Source organism: Chelonoidis abingdonii, chromosome 1 (assembly GCF_003597395.2).
Source record: "Chelonoidis abingdonii isolate Lonesome George chromosome 1, CheloAbing_2.0, whole genome shotgun sequence".
Classification (NCBI taxonomy): domain Eukaryota; kingdom Metazoa; phylum Chordata; order Testudines; family Testudinidae; genus Chelonoidis; species Chelonoidis abingdonii.
The window spans coordinates 44,649,310-44,666,794 of NC_133769.1; the positions used below are offsets into that span (position 1 = coordinate 44,649,310).

At 39.7% G+C, this 17,485-nt stretch overlaps 1 protein-coding gene across 6 annotated transcripts in view; it reads right to left on the reverse strand.

Moving 5' to 3' along the window:
• The window catches only part of ASB15 (ankyrin repeat and SOCS box containing 15), a 35,189-nt gene extending 18,071 nt beyond the window's left edge, over nt 1–17,118 (reverse strand). The window contains exons 1-5 of one of the 6 annotated variants that reach the window (XM_032768821.2): nt 16,508–17,116; nt 8,707–8,840; nt 4,477–4,529; nt 4,259–4,390; nt 3,638–3,796 (exon numbers count right to left, since the gene is read on the reverse strand). In XM_032768821.2, coding sequence (XP_032624712.1) covers nt 3,638–3,796; nt 4,259–4,390; nt 4,477–4,529; nt 8,707–8,822 — 460 coding nt within the window. In that variant the 5' untranslated portion in view covers nt 8,823–8,840; nt 16,508–17,116. The other 5 variants (XM_075065285.1, XM_075065272.1, XM_075065278.1 and 2 more) reach the window with 5 other exon arrangements.
• Nucleotides 17,119–17,485: the final 367 nt, after the last annotated feature.

Below are 17,485 nucleotides of genomic sequence, written 5' to 3' on the forward strand. Positions count from 1 at the left end.
CATGGGACACCAGAACTGCACACAATATTCCAGGTGGGGTCTCACCAGCGCCTTATATAACGGTACTAACACCTCCTTATCCTTGCTGGAAATACCTCGCCTGATGCACCCTAAAACCGCATTTGCTTTTTTAACGGCCATATCGCATTGGCGGCTCATAGACATCCTGCTATCAACCAATACCCCAAGGTCCTTCTCCTCCTCTGTTCTATGAGTAAGTGGCCCACCCAGGGCAGTGGACTTAAGGATTGCCTGAGATGGCAAGGAAGGTGTTGATATTCCAGTATTCCTGGAAGGGGGAACACCATAGTGACCTGGCTGGAGGGCTGAGTCACAAATAAGAAGTTGCTACTCCTGGAGCAAGAGAGGGATTGCAGACTGAAAGATACATGGAGCTGAGGAACCGCAAGAAGGACATTGGGCTGGAAGAGCTAATCTCCAGAGTGGCCATCACAAGGCCTCAGGTGTGGTGAGCAGAGGTCCCCGTGATAGCATTTTAAGATGCAGATTGTCACGTAGAATGACATCAATGGGAGTTAGTTACATGCCTATCTGCATCTCTAGGCACCTAAATACCTTTACAAATCTGGCCCCTGGGGTCTGATCTAAAGCCCAGTGAAGTCAATGGGAGTCTTTCCATTCAAAGCACTTTGGGTAACTAAACATGTACAGAAAAGAACTATCTGCTTCCACCTACAGATGGTCCCTCTGTTTCAGGGATAAGGCACATTGGCAAGGCAGTGTAGGAAAACTTCAGCTGCCACTGCCTCTGCTGTGTCTATTCTGTAAATAAGGAAACAAACTCAGTTTCCAGGAACATCAACCCTGCATCTTTCATATGCACTAAATTCATATGAAAAATTTTAAAAAGAGAAGTTCTACCTAATCAAATGGAACAACATGGTAGCCGTGTTAGTCCTTATCCACAAAAACAACAAGGAGTCCGGTGGCATCTTAAAGACTAACAGATTTGTTTGAGCATAAGCTTTTGTGGGTAAAAAACCCACTTCTTTTACCCGTGAAAGCTTAGGCCCAAATAAATCTGTTAGTCTTTAAGGTGCCACCAGACTCCTTGTTGTTTTTAACAAAAATAAAATGGTTTAAAATATTTCTCCAGAAAAACAAAGCAGTAGAACTTCCAGGTGCAACTATTTTTTTTAAAATGTGGGACAACCTCTGTATTCTGTTACATAACATAATAGTTGCAAAAAGCAAATGCATCTTTTGGTCAAATCCTTGCAATCAATATAAGAATGTTCTACTAGGTGCATTAGAATTTGTGACGTCTGCCCCAAATCTTCAAGGCAACTCAGGATACACATTCCAGAAATCATTTGATCAGAGTCTGATTGCATCTCAAATTCACTCTGGGGCTGTAAGCCAACCAGCCCACCCAACTGAGTGTTTGTTGTGACTCATAGGTGGGAGTTTGGTGCTGGAATTTAGTTGACAAAGTGCTCTGATTTGCTGAAACAGTAGCAGGAGAGAAAGAGAAAAGATGGAATATTGGAATAGCATCTATTTAAAGTTTGGGGTCCATAACTAGTTTTCTCTCAGGAGAATAGATGAAAGACTATAAAGGTTACTTTTGTAATCATGTGAAACAAAGAATAGAAAATACTTTATGCAGGGAGACAAATGTTGCCTTTCTGAAATATAAACCTCTCATCTCTGTTATAGAAAGTTTCTTTTAAAATGTTCAGCACAAACTCAGTGTCAGTAAATTAACCCCCTCGGTTGTTCATACAGCATGAGAGTGGAAATTCCCCAAGATGCCTTGGGAGTCTCTTGGTGAAAGGTAGTTGGTGAAACTTCTTAAAGAAAGAGGCCTCCTTATGACTTTGCACTCCATATGATTTTATAAATATACGTAAATGAGTGTGAATATAATATAACTGGAATATGCATCATGCAAAAAGTTTCTTATAAGGTATAATAACAAAGCTTATAATCTACATTAGCCTTGCATATTTTATTTTATTTTGCTTGGTAATTTACTCTGGTCTGTCCGTTATTACTTGGAACCACTTAAATCCTACTTTTTATATTTAATAAAATCACTTTTGCTTACACAGAGTAAGTAATTAATTCCTGGGGTAGCAAATAACTGTGCATATCTCTCTGTCAGTGTTATAGAGGGCGGACAATTTATGAGTTTACCCTGTATAAACTTTATACAGAGTAAAACAGATTTATTTGGGGGTTAGATCCCATAGGGAACTGAGTATCTGGGTACTAGAGACAGGAGAACTTTCCAAGCCGTTTTCAGTTAAGTCTGAAGCTTTTTGGGGCCATGGTTCAGACCTGGCTCTGTGTTTGCAGCAGGCTACCGTGTCTGGCTCAAAAAGACAGGGTACTGAAGTCCCAAGCTGGCAGGGAAAACAGGCTCAGAGGTAGTCTCAGCACATCAGGTGGCAGACCCAAGGGGGTCTCTGTGACCCAACCCATCATACTCCTAATTACTTAAAGTAATTTTGAAGTACTTTTCCTGAATGTACAAAGGTATTCCTTCCGTTTAGCGTATAGATCAACTCATTTTTATAACTGTGTTCCTTGTACTTTCTTAGTCCAAATTCTATTAGTTCAATTTAAGATTATATTTCTTTCATTATTTTCACCTACCTTTGTCTGATGTTTATAACTCTAAGGACATAAATTAATTAAAGTGGGAAGAAACCTAACATGACCACTTCTGAAACATGCCCCTATAGCATCATGCAGGGTCTCTTCCTACACCCACTTCAGTCAATAGCAAAGCTCTCACAGATTTCAAGAGTGAGGGATCAGACTCATGTTTACATTGCAGGATTAGGAGAATTTGAGTTAGCAGACTCTGGATTTTTTAACCTAAGGCTTGAGTGCCTGTAGTCATTTGTAACCCTGGTTAGGAATTGAACCCTGGGTCTCAATCTGGGGCTTCAGTTTCTACACTACATTATGTGGGGCTAAAATCCTACCATCCATATCCCAGACTTCCTAGCAACCTCTCAAAATGTGACCCCTGTAGCCCTTTGTTTGTGGTGCAAGCATGGGAAAACTTGACTGTTCACCAAACTTGTCTGTCCAGAGGACAAAGAAAGTTGGCTCTTGGGATTGTGAAATATTTTTTGCAGACTCCCAGAGCATGAATCCAGTGGGGCAATATCTACATTATAAAGTAACAGGACTTGAACCTGAATCACAGCTTGACTCAGGCTCAGACCCTCCACCCCTGTGGGGTCCTGGGTCCCTGAGTCTGAGCCCTGCGTTAGCCTAATTTGTGCATAGACAGAAGGGGGGTTAGACTCGAACTTGAGTTTGAATGCTGGGCTTACATTACAGTATAGACATACCCATAGGTACCAGAAAGTCAACAATTAACCCTGAAAATTTACTCAAGCAAAATTAACATTATTTGGTGGCAGCATAATCCATTTTTATTTTCCCTCTAAAAATTGAATAGCAACTAAGCCATTTTAACCAACTGGAATAGTCAAGAGAGTAAGGACTAATCACATGAACAAGGGTTTGCAGGAGCAGGCCCCAGATCCCCTTGTTATGGTTGGCTTTGGGGAATGCAGGAACTGGATAGAATAGTTTAGAATACTGAAAACTCTGCTATTCATGTTGGTTTAATTCATAGAAAGGAAGGAATTACCAATGAGAAGAGGAGTTTCTCCTTTATTGTTTGTGGTATTAGGCCAAACACCCTTTTCCAATAACGTTCTTACATTTTCCACAAAACCAGCTTTTGCTGCCAAAGTTAACGGTGTTTCTCCATCACATGTTTTGTATTCCCACATTGATTTATAAGATGCTAGAGTTCAGAAGGTAGAAAACAAAACACAAAATTAAAATGACAAGCATCTAGGACATAACACAAATGCCATGTTGATAAATATCTGCATGAAAATGAATTTACAACTATTTTAAACTTTGACTTACTAGTTAGTCCTGCCACATGGTTGATTACTGTAGTCAGTGATTAGCTCATGCAGCTCTTCTCTGAATAACTGTAGTTTTCTGAACAAAGTCATTCAAAACAGACCAACCTTTCTGCCAGTGTACATAGGTGGAGCTTCACTGAAGTCAACAGAGCTGTGCCAATTTACACCAGCAGAGAATTTGGCCCATGTCACTGACCAAGCCATGCAACAGTGTAGGGTTTTCTCGTACATTTTGCAGTTATTGATTCTGTTCTTGTGTTTGTCTATTTATTGCTCCTTGTCTTGTATCTTTCCAATCTCATAGCCCTGTGGGGTGTCTTGAGCTCACTTACCATCCAGAATGATTTCAAGTATTTGCTGAATTGGCTGAGCTGCAGCCTCATGAAGTGGGAACCAGCCTCTTTCATCAGCTTCATCCAAAGCATATTTATGTTTCACATAGCTCTGAAGATCAAATACTTTGCCTGAAACAAAAAATAGTGTATATCTGAAAAAAAATAGGACAAGCTCAGTGCTTTGCGCAGTGAATATTTTATTTCAATATTTATACCTTGTCTTATGGCTGCTATAAGTTTCCTATTTTGATCACTGGGTGGTACAAATCTGTTGAAACGATGACAAAAGATATCAAGTATACACAATATAAATACATTACATTAAAGCACAATTTTTAGTGGTTTTAATCACCTGTTTCCACTGGTTTTCAACTTTAAGTTTATATCACCTCAGTTACAAATCCTGATTCACTATGTGACCTGACAGAGGACTCAGGAATGTTAGATACAAGATGAGAATTTGAACAGACTCTGGACCCCGGGCTTCACGCCAAAGATGACCCGGACCTGCCAATAGTAGGAGTGGGGGCAATCGACTTCAGCAGTGTTACTGAGCCTGCTTAGTCCATGTGAGCATGCTCAGTACAAGCCAAGCAGCAAATCTGGTTGTGGCATATGACCCCTACATGCCCCCCACTCGTTACCTAGGCTCTGCCTCAGGCCAGTGATAGGTCTGTTTGGTTGTGTCTATGCTAGCCTTTTTTCTGAAGTTTCTATCTGCAGCTAACATAATACAGTTCCAATGTACGTAGACAGTTGCCAACATTTTTAACAATGTCATTTAAACCTGTTCAGAGCAGATCTATATGATATAGTGGTAAAAATTCCAATGGCTGCCAGGACCCTGAGATACTATAACAACAAGTACAACAGCATAATAATAGCAATCAGCCAAATCATAGATGAAAATGGACAGTGGCACTGTTTGACAGTCTTCAGTGAAGAAACAGACTCTGACCTTGCAATAGGAAATAGAAACCACACGTGAATTCTTACTTTCTCAGAGTTCCATTATAGGATCAAAGTCATAAACTGAATTGGGCGGTTAACACTTGTCTGCCTTCACCTTCATTTTCAAATACTGTACAGCATTTTACAAAAAGTCCTTCAATTTATAGTGATCAGAAACATATGGTGGGGTTTTTGCCATACAACTCCCATTAAAGCCAAGTTTTGTTTCATCAGTAAAGGTAGCTAACAGGGAACATTTTCAAAAGCATCTTAGTGACTCAGAAAATGAAGACCAATTTTCAAAAGTGATGTGGGTACTTAGAAATGAAAGTCTCATTGAAAGCCCATGGGACCTGTAGGCTCCTAAATCATTTAGGTACTTTTGAAAATTTTACTCAACATCTACAACAGAAATGCTACCTACATGTCATATCTGAGGGCAGTTGGCTCAAACAGAAAACAATCTATGCAAATATATACTAATGATTTTTAAAATACTAACCATGTTTTTAATGCAAAACTCAATTTTGTTTTTCACAATTTAAAAACAAATAAAACTGTACTACAGTTTTATCAGTTTTGCTGTTTTAGGGTCCAGTCCTGCAGTTCCTCTGTGTGGGTAATTCCCACTGACTTCAGTGAGAATTTCCTGAGTGGAAGTGCTATGAAATCAGATAGTTAAATGCAATTTCTTGAGTTACTATAATTGGGTGAAATGTTGGTAGTCATTGCACAATTATCCATCAGAAAATCCATGGCATGTGATGGAGGCATGAGGCAGAAGTTGTCTTCCTGTATTCTGGCTCTTCCCAATACCCAGCACAGGCTGCTCTGCAAGACCTCTGCTATAAGGTGGAGTCTATGAGTCAGAGGTATGTTCTACACATTTGGGCTTATGCCCAATAGTCCTTGCACAGAGCTCTTCGGTTTCTTCCAACATAGACATGTATTTTGCATTGAGCTTCTTAGCTCTAGATTCTGAATGCACATTAAGGACACAACTCTGAAATCAATGGGACTTACTCACATCCATAAAATTAGTCATATGCATAAATCTGTGCTCCATCAAGACATAAAGTTTCTTTTACAGAACGTGGCTGCTACACCATTTTCTGTACACTCGCAGAATTCTCCCCAGAAAGCCTTTTAAATGTGGTTATAACTATAGTATACTTAGGGTATGTCTACAGTGTAATGTAATACCAGGGTTTGAACTCAGGCTCAAGCCTAAACCCCCTTCCATCTACACACACTCCACACTAATCCAGGGCCTGGGCCCAGGAACTCGGTGGGGTGGAAGGTCTGAGCCTCAGGCCTTGTCTACTGGGGTAAGTCGACCTAAGTTATGCTCCTCCAGCGACATGAATAACATAGGCGGAGTTGACATAGTTTAGATCAACTTACAGAGGTGTCTACACCGCGCTGCATCAACGGGAGATACTCTCTCGTCAACGTATCTTACTCCTCTCGTTCTGGTGGAGTACTGGAGTCAACTGGAGAGTGCTCTGTGATTGATTTCGTGGGTCTTCACTAGACCCACTAAATCAACCCCCGCTGCATCAATCATAGCAGCATCAATCCCTGGTAAGTGTAGACATGGCCTGAGTCACCCACGGTTCAAGCCCTATTGCCTTGCAGTGTAGACGCAGCACTACTGGACTTGTGCTCTGGGAGTCCGCCAGAAGTGTTCCACGATCCCATGGCTGACTGACTTTGTCCTCTGGACAGACAAGTTTGGTGGACAGTCCAGTTTTCCGATGCTTGCACCACAAACAAAGGGCTAGAGCAGTCACATTTTGAGAGGGCATTAGGAAGTGTGGGATATGAGTGGTCAGACTTGGACCTGCATAATGCAATGTAGATGCTGGGACCCACAGTTCAACAATTCCTAACCTGGGGCTACAAATGAGTGTAGATGCTCAAGCCCTAGGTTAACAAACTTCAGGCCTGCTAACTCGAGTTCTACTAACCCTGGGCTTACACTGCAGTGTAGACCTACTGTGACTTTACACCACATATTCTTCATAGATATATTGTTATAAAATGATTAAAGCATAACTATATGTTTTGTGCAAGAGGTATCATTGGAAAGGTTATGATTTGCTGAATATGATTATCCTATTTGTATGCATGTCTCATTTTTGTATCTAAAGTTAGGAATATTGATTATACATCTGTACTACAAAAGTATTTGCAATTGGGGAATGTCCACCAGACAGAATGCAATCAGTCTGGCTGGCTAGCTGGGGACAAGTCAATGGACCATTAGGGAGAAAAATAGGTCTTTGAAGATGCTAATCTCCCACCTACCTGAGATGCTACGAACAGCCTTTGAATCATGGCTGCTTTTGACACTGGAGGATCATGTGATCATATTACGTGGTACTGGACTCAATGATATAATACCAGTATTTTTCCACTGCGGGGTGGGGTGGGGAGAACCACACTGAAAAATAAAGGATTCCTGCCATATGTAAAACCTATTTAAGGCCAGGGAGTGACATAATCAGTATTCGTTCTTCACTGATGACTGCTTTGAACATCTAAGAAACAAAGACAAAGGTGGAGAGAAGGACTGAGACAAGGCTGGGAAGGTGTCTGGCCTGTGAAAGAAATACCTGGAGTTTTGAGCTGCAAGCAAGAGCAGCTTGCGTGCAAGAACCTCTGCAAACTACCTAAAACAACATTTAGGGTGAGAAAATACTACTTATAACCATTTTTTTTAGTATTTTAAGCTTATATTGCATTTTTGTTTTATTCACTGGGTAATCTGCTTTGATCTGTTTGCTATCTCCTATAATCACTTAAAATCTATTCTCTGTAGTTAATAAACTTGTTGTTGTTTTTTCTAAAACAAGTTTGTAGAATTCATAATGGGTGGGGAGGGGAGCTCTGCATATCTTGCTCCACATTGAGGGAGGGGGAGGATTTCATGAGCTTATGCTCTATCATTCTCTGTGCAGCATAAGACAATACAATTTTGGGTTTACACTTCAGAGGGGGTGTGTACTTGAGTACTGGGCAATTCCCTAGCTGAAGCCTCCCCCGTACTGCTTATTTCAGTCTGTGTCTTTCTACAGCTGGGTGTGTCCCTACCTGTGTGTGTGCTGCTTGAGGGCCTGGCTCAGCAGGACAGTGTCAGGGAGCCCCGGCTGGTGGAATAGGAGGGCTCAGTGTTACCCCAGGTAGCACCCAGAGGGCGGGGGAAACCCATCACACATACCCAGAGAGTACAAACAAAGCATCATCCATTTTCTTCAAAGAGAGAATTATTTACTAGCATGTAACTAATGAAGGAAGTTATATTGTGGTTGTCTGTATGCAGTCATGTCTTCATACAGGGCCTGGCTGTAAACACAAACACAGATAATCACCAAACTAAAATTAAAATGCTTAGATGACACAAAGAAATTTTTAATTTCAGCTGTTGAGAACACTGAAAGAATTTGCTATTTTCTCATCACAAGTATATGTTTTCTGACTTACTAAAGTACCTGTCATGGTAATGGGAAGCTGTTGGTTGACTGGCTTCAATTGATTCTTGAATACTAAGCTGAATTGCATAAGCAGTGAGATGGTCTTCAATAGAGTCCTCATTTCCTTCCATCATCTTATATGAAAGATTGAGCTGTTGTCAAGAAAAAAAAAATTGAAAAATGTACTCTTAGGGGCCAGATTCTGCCACTCTTATTCACAGTGAATGATACTTCACTTTGAGGGCCTGTATTCATGGCAAGTCACTATATAGCAGTCCAGAATGAGAATGCATCAGCTTGCAGCACAGTAACATCCTAGGTAGACACTACTATATTATAGTTAAGCCCCTTTGTTTTCAGTTTAAATTAGGGCTGGCAATTAATTGCAGTTAACTCAAGTGATTAACTCAAAAAAATTAATCACAATTAAGCACAGTGTTAATCACATTGTTAAACAATAGAATATGAATTCAAATGTATTCAATATTTTGGATGTTTCTCTACATTTTCAAATATTGGTTTCAATTACAACACAGAATGCAAAGTGTACACTGCTCATTTTATATTATTATTTTTATTACAAATAGTTGCACTGTAAAAGTGATACACAAAAGAAACAGTATTTTTCAATTCACCTCCTAGAGGTACGGTAGTGCAATCTCTTTATCATGAAAGTGCAACTTACAAATGTAGATTTTTTTTTTGTTTGGTAACTGCACCCAAAAACAAAACAATACAGAACTTTAGAGCCTACAAGACCACTCAGTCCTACTTCTTGTTGAGCCAATCGCTAAGACCAACAAGATTGTTTATATTTACAGGAGATAATGCTGCCCACTTCTTATTTACAATGTCATCAGAAAGTGATAACAGGCATTCGCATGGGACTTTTGTAGCCAGCATTGGAAGATATTTACATGCCAGATATGCTAAACATTCATATGCCCCTTCATGCTTCAGCCACCATTCCAGAGGACATGCTTCCATGCTGATGACACTTGTCAAAAAAATAATGCGTTCATTAAATTTGTGATTGAACTCCTTGGGGGAGAATTGTATGTCTCCAGCTCTATTTTACTCACATTCTGCCATATATTTCATGTTATAGTAAGCTCGGATGATGACTTAGCACATGTTGTTCATTTTAAGAATACTTTCGTTGCAGATTTGACAAAACACGAAGAAGGTACCAATGTGAGATTTCTAAAGATAGCTACAGCACTTGACCCAAGGTTTAAGAATCTGAAGTGTCTTCTAAAATCTGAGAAGGATGAGGTGTGACACATGCTTTCAGATGTCTTAAAAGAGCAACACTCTGATGTGGAAACTACAGAACCTGAACCACTAAAAAAGAAAACCAACCTTCTGCTGGTGGCATATGATTCAGATCATGAAAATGAATATGCATCGGTCTGCCCTGCTTTGGATTGTTATCGAGCAGAACCCATCATCAGCATGATCACATGTCCTCTGGAATGGTGGTTGAAGCATGAAGGGATGTAGGGATCTTTAGCGCATCTGGCATGTAAATATCTTGTGACGCCAATTACAACAGTGCAATGAGAATGCCTGTTCTCACTTTCAGGTGACGTTGTGAACAAAAAGTGGGCAGCATTATCTCCTGCAAATGTAAACAAACTTGTTTGTTTGAGCGATTGGCTGAACAAGAAATAGGACTGAGTGGAGTTGTAGGCTCTAAAGTTTTACACTGTTTTATTTTTGAATTCAGTTATTTTTTGTACATAATTCTATGTTTGTAAATTCTGCGCACATTTTCAAATTCTGCAAAATTCTTCATATTTTATTTGTCAAAATAACACAATATAATCACACAAGTTTCAATTAATTTTGGGCATTTATTTCAAAATACCTGTCAGACACCAGGCTGTTGTGGGGAGCCCTGGACCCTCCACCTGCCCTTGGTGGCACATCCGGGGGGCTGGAACATGGGCTAAGGTCTGCTCTTGGACACCCCAGCCCCCTGCCCAGGGCAGGTGGAGGGTCTGAGGCTCCCCACAGCAGCCTGGGCTCCAGGTTCTGGCCTGGCTAGGGGGCGGGACCTTGACGGGAAGAGAAGGAGCAGGAGCTTGGGGGAAGAGGAGGGGCAGGGGGCGGGATCTCAGGTGAAGGTGGGGGCGCAGCGGGGCCACAGAGAGGGGCGAGGCTCCTGTAGGTATCCCACTTTTGCCTTTTGACAAGGTGGCCATCCTGGGGTGGGGGGCAGTACCCCTTGCCCACAACCCTCATAATTTGTGCCACAGACAAGAAGCACCCTGAAGCACATCCAGACCTTTTGTTTTATTTCCTGAATTGCCAATCTGTATCACCGGATGGTGTGAATAACTATACTACGAATTTTAAGTCGCTGCATTACTTCTGCAGTTCTGAGAGTGCCTAGACATTCACAATGCCTTTACACAAGTCAGTGCAGTGTTCGACACTTCTCAGGGTTAGGCTCTTAGTGACTGTTACCAAAGTGTGGGGGGGGGGGGGCAGTCGGCTGTCTGAGCGGATCAATAATGGGATCTACTGCATCTTTTAACTGTAGTCGAGTTTGAATTCACCCTATCTAGCTTTCCAGCTTAGTGCTGTTGCTAGCCCACTGGGAGCCCTAAGCAGGAATATTTGGGGCCCTCCCATCCCCCACAACACATTCTAATCATTAACAAGGAGTCTCCTTGAGATGCTTGGGTCCCTAAGCAATTGCTTAGTCTGCTTATGTCTAGTGCCGGCACTGCTCCAACTCTCACTCTGATCCTTTAGCATGCATTTTGCTAGTGAGATTACATCAAATAATAAACCCTGTCAGTAAATAACAATTGCAAAATTGTCCTTCTGCAGGGAGTCACATAAATTCCCTTTTTACTATATTCTTCAGTTTTGCAAAGTTTAAAATGTGGCATTTTATATCTTAAAAGGAACAAAATGTAAATATTAAATACTTTGAAAAATAAAACAGTATACCAAATAATACCTAACTCTAAAGGCCAGCTCTGTGTTCCATCAAGATCTCTGTGACTGATGTGACATAAGACCCTAAGAACATAAGAACAGCCATATTGAGTCAGACCAAAGGTCCATCCAGCCCAATATCCTGACTACCGACAATGTCCAATGCCAGGTGCCCCAGAAGGAGTGAACCTAGCAGGCAATGATCAAGTGATCTCTCTCCTGCCATCCATCTCCACCCTCTGACAAACAGAGGCTAGGGACACTATTCCTTACCCATCCTGGCTAATAGCCATTAATGGATTTAACCTCCATGAATTTATCTAGTTCTCTTTTAAATCCTGTTGTAGTCCTAGCCTTCGCAACCTCCTCAGGCAAGGAGTTCCACAGGTTGACTGTGTGCTGTATGAATAAGAACTTTCTTTTATTTGTTTTAAACCTGCTGCCCATTAATTTCATTTAGTGACCCCTAGTTCTTATATTATGGGAACACGTAAATAACTTTTCCTTATTTACTTTCTCCACATCACTGATGATTTTATATACCTCTATCCCCACTTAGTTTCCTCTTTTCCAAGCTGAAAAGTCCTAGCCTCTTTAATCTCTCCTCATATGGGACCTGTTCCTAACCCCTAATCATTTTAGTTGCCCTTCTCTGAACCTTTTCTAATGCCAGCATATCTTTTTTGAGATGAGGCGACCACATCTCAATGCAGTATTCAACATGCGGGCGTACCATCGATTTATATCAGGGCAATAATATATTTTCTGTCTTATTCTCTGTTCTTTTCTTTTTTTTTGTCATCAACTGCTAAGGGCATGTTTGGTCTTTATATTAGTGGGGCTTAGCTAAGAGGGACTAGAAGTTGTGGAACTTAAACTACCACTCCTACCAATTAGCACTCTCATAGTGCCTTACTTTTGTCAGTGCTGCACAAAAATTAATCAATCAAATTAAATGAGCATTATGTTGACTACTTTTCCTAGAATGGCCATGGGGGACATCCAGCATATTGCTAATGCGGCTGTAATTTTGTCAGAAGGATTTGTAGGTCACTTTTTAAAGCAGTTCTTCACATATGAAGTGTTAACCTGATATCTGTGCACGGGATGTTTTGCATTGTAGCACTAAAATAAAAAGTGATTTTAAAACATCATACACAAGTGCTGCAACCCCATACCTAAATGCTTTACTATTTATCATATTGTGATAGACCCAAAGAAACAAAAACTGATCAATAATGGCATAGAGTCAATATGACTCAGACGCTAAAAGTGTCATTGCAGGACTTCAATTTCAGGCTTTTGCAATACTATCACGCTAGCACTGAGCATGAATTCACACCTCTCCCAATGCTCAGACATAAGGCTCTTGGCCAACACTGTCATCCATGAGGGTGGGCTCTCTGAAGGCAAGTGAAACACCACCACAGCCCCATTGCCTTTAAAGGTAAACATACACATCTTTTGCTTTGACCGCCAGCTCTGACAGCAATAACTTCCAAAAATAAAAAATAGCTTTTGCAGACACATAAATCTTTTTTTTTTCCTGCTCAGCAGACTTTATGTAGCTCATAATAGACAGGGATATTCTAATGGTTTCCTCCCCCTGCTTTTGTGTCTCAGAGCCAGGCTTCAACATAACTATTTAAAAAAAGATTCACACACCAGCTGAATATCTGATGAACTGGTCAGCAGGGTACAGAATCATGTTCCAAGGCCCTTAACACCACTGCACAGGCTTAACCAGGAGCAAAAGGTCCTGTTTGTAACATTTCTGTTTAGTCAGTCAAATCCTGAAATCCTAAGTTCACTCCCTGTGCAAACAAGGATGACCGTAAAGATTTGAGGATTTTGACCAAGATTCTTGGAAGGATCTAATGCAATATAAACACTTCCATACTGTTAATAACAGAAGAATTCCAGAGAAGTTGTGAAACTCCTCACAATGCAAAAAGGTTTATCAAAGCCTTTGGAGTTTGATCCCACACAAAAGAATATGTAGACAAATATTTTTTCTGACAATTTCCAGGCTTTGTTAGGCAAAAGAGGAAGAAATTCAATGTTGAATTTCGAAAGAGGGTAGTACAAAGGATTTTTTTAAGCCTACAAAGTAAAGTGACTGACAGTGTATTTTCCAAATCTCTTCCCCAGGCTCTTATTAAGAAATCCATAAATATGTCAATATGTGGAAGAGCACCTCAAGGTAAATGCATTATAGATTAAATCACACAGACATTTTCAAATAGCATTAAAAGTTGGCAGCCTGACTTAAATGCACAAAAGCAAGAATATTCAAAGTTAAGACTGAACTTCTGCCTTTATCTTATCCTGTTGGAAGTACACTTGGTTGGCATATAGGAGAATTCTTGATTTGAAGTTCTCTCCTGGGTTTATTTTTCTCCTCATCTTTACATCTACTTCTATACTTTCAATGGCATGTAAAAAAAATCCCTTTTGCCTCATTGAAATGTGTCAACTAGATACAAAGAAACCAACAAACGTACACTGTTATGTAAAGGACAGCTATGCCTTGTAAGCAGTCGGGGCAGGGAGTCTTTAAAAAGCACGAAACCAGTAATTTATAGAGTATATCCCAAAGCACACAATGCTAACTTATCTCCTCCACATACACAGCTAAAAAATTAGAAGTTTTTAGAGCAAGTTCACATGGAATTTTCACAATGAAGCCAAGTAGTTATTTAGCACAGTGTTTCTATAGATGTACTATGAGAAAATGAATGGTATTTATCAGTTCTGGCTTCCAATCAGAACAGTTCAGTGGTGCTATATGTACACTAGGCTGTAATATAAAATGTTATGCCTTCCTTCACACTTTTCCCTACACTTGGAATAGACTCCACCATGGATGGGTAGGCTTCATGTATGTCAAGTGTCCTCCCTTCTCCTTCAGGAAACTTCTGAAAATCCACCAGCCTACGAAGCAATCTAGCTATATCAAATCTGTATGAACAAGCTTTATACCCACTACTCTGCCTGATTTGGAACAAGGACTTGAACCAGGGTCTCCTATGCCCCAGGTGAGTGACCTTGGTTATTGGCTGTTCTTGTGGTGGTGATGGTGGTGGAGGGGGTCTCTTGGTTTCTCTTCCTTCCCCTCTTACACATATAGAAATTTCATTCTGGACCTGAAAAAACTTTTGTCAAAACTGACACATTACCTTGAAAAGTTTGTTTTGATTGATTGGCATTTTCTCACAAAAACCATTTGGTCAAAAAATTCCTGATCATCTCTATTCCCTTATACCTTTAGAGCCTGATTCAAAGCCCACTGAAGTTAATGGAAAAACTCTTATTGATTTCAGTGGGCTTTGGATCAGGCCCATAGATAGAAAGCACCTTGAACAGGAACATTATCAGTGGTTTGGTACACTTTACGCAGGGTAGATGTTCATGTAGGGCTCAGTCCCACAAGGTACTGAGTACCCTCAACTTCCATTGACTCCAAATGGAACTGAGACCACTCACTACATGGCAGGATCAGGATTTTCACACATTATAGAAATACAAATAATTTAATAAAACATTACAAAAATTCCATTTTCTTCAGAAAAATATGATGCATGCCCAAACCAACCCCAGCACTAAAAGAAAAGCTAAGAAGGGACTTAAAATTATTATAAAATTATATAGTTTTTCTTTCTAGACCCACAAGGTCAATACCTGCTTGGACAATAGACTTCTTTTCCGCTGTGATTTCTCAGAATTCACAGTTACCACAGAACTCTGCTGGAGCACAGACTCAGCCTATCTGGGGTCAGGTAAGCGGTGGTTTTGGCATATATTTTCTCCAAAGTGTCTTTCTAGACATAACCACTTATCCTGTATGAGATTATGATGATGATAATTAATAATAAAATGGAAAAAGCTAATACAAGGGCCAAGAGGCTGTGACATGGTAGAACAAGTATGAGAAAGTAAATAACTCACCAAAGTGCATGTGGTGAACATTGAGGGAGGTTTATAAATGCTTTGGGTGCCTGATTGGCTATATCACTGCTGGTCAGATGCTATCTGAGGTGATGACAATCTGCTGAAGTGTGAATATTCCACTAGGATCACAATGGAATATGGCTGAACACTGGTACATTGGGCAGCACAATAAGAATATTTTGTCTGATATACTTGTTACTTGTATATAAAGTAGCAAAGAGGCTGTTAAAAGATGCAGCGGCGAATTCCCTTTCCTTCACCCATGGAAAATTTGTTCTTCATTTTTCAGACCAAGCTCATTGCTAGATGAGACGGTAGTTGCTTTTTCTAGAAAATACTATTGTTAAGGCACAGATATAGTAGTCTTCATAAGATCAATAATATTTTTCCAGAATTTTTTAATAGATTGAATTATTTCATTTTTATTTTATCCTGAAAAAAAACAAGTTCCCAAGAAACTACTGATTACTGTAGATTTTTTAATTTTTGAGTATTTATGCATCTTAAACCTGAAGGATCAATTTTCATAGAAAAGAATTTGTTCCAGTTTAAGCCATTCTCTTTCAGTTCAAAAGATTTGAAATACTCACAAATCATGGAAATTGAGTCTTTGCTTAGAAACAGATGTGTCAAGAATTTATTACTATTAAGCATATCAGGCAAGTGTTTAGTGCTATGCGAGCAAGACATATTAATCTGATTTCACATTTTTGAAATAAATTAAGCAGTCCTAACTTTGTTCTCTATAACTGGAAGGCCTTTAGGTATCCAAGCCTGAAGACTTTATTCACACCAATACAGTAATTTAATAGCAGTTTAAATCTGGATTGACTCTGTTACACATTATTCACAATTTTAGTCTACTTCACCATTAGGCTAATTGGCAAGATACAGATAAAATATATTATATTCTCACCTTTTCAACCCATCATCTTGTCATTGTTACTCTGGGGCCTGTATTTTGAACAGACAGGAATAGTACCCTGCACGCTGGTGTGTCTTGTGGTATTTCTAAAATTAAGTATGTAGTTGGGAGTTAAATTAAGGTCTGACCTCGTACAACTGTAACATAAGCAGACTCCACCCCACAGAAAAGTATTACACATGACTTCTCTAGAATCTTATCAAAAGTAACATGAGGTCTGACTGGTATAATAAGATAATCTGTGCCTTAATTGGTTCAAACAGCTCTCATTAAGAAAATAAATGATCTGCCAGCTTAAACTCACTAGCAGTATTAAAAAAATTTAGTAACATATACACATAGAGCTAAAAAGAAATAAAACCAAGAAAGGTTTAGCTGTTGTACAAATATTTAGTCTTCTACAGTGACAGATCTTGTCACATCACTTTATGTCACAAAATAGTTCCCAATCTCTCACTATTCAAACTTTTGTAGACGTGGTGAGCCTGATGTGATGCCAAGATTTACAGATTCCATGATAGCGAGTCCTAGTCTTTGACTAGATTTTAATAATTTCCATTTTAACACAGAAGCTGGAGACACAGCATCATAGTCAATGTTGACAAGTCTGACCAAGAAGCTCTGAGTAATGCCATCAAGGACATTAGTATCTAGCAAGTTAAACCACAGCCACGGTGTGAGTGGCAAAATGGATTTTTTCTCCATTTAATTTATTTACCTACACAAACACAGCTCAGACGCAGAATGAGTTACATCCTGTTTTTTTTTATTATCCATGTTTTTTTTATTATCCATGTAGTGAGTGAGGCACAAGTACCTAAACTAAACTCATCCTAGATTAGAGATGAGGACCACAAGCTTCCAGTATCTCTGCCTTTCCTTTAACCACTCTGATCAAATTAATTTTATTAGATTTTAAACTGAGGCTGAGACAAATTGTCATAGCTATATTGCCCCATCTCCATATCT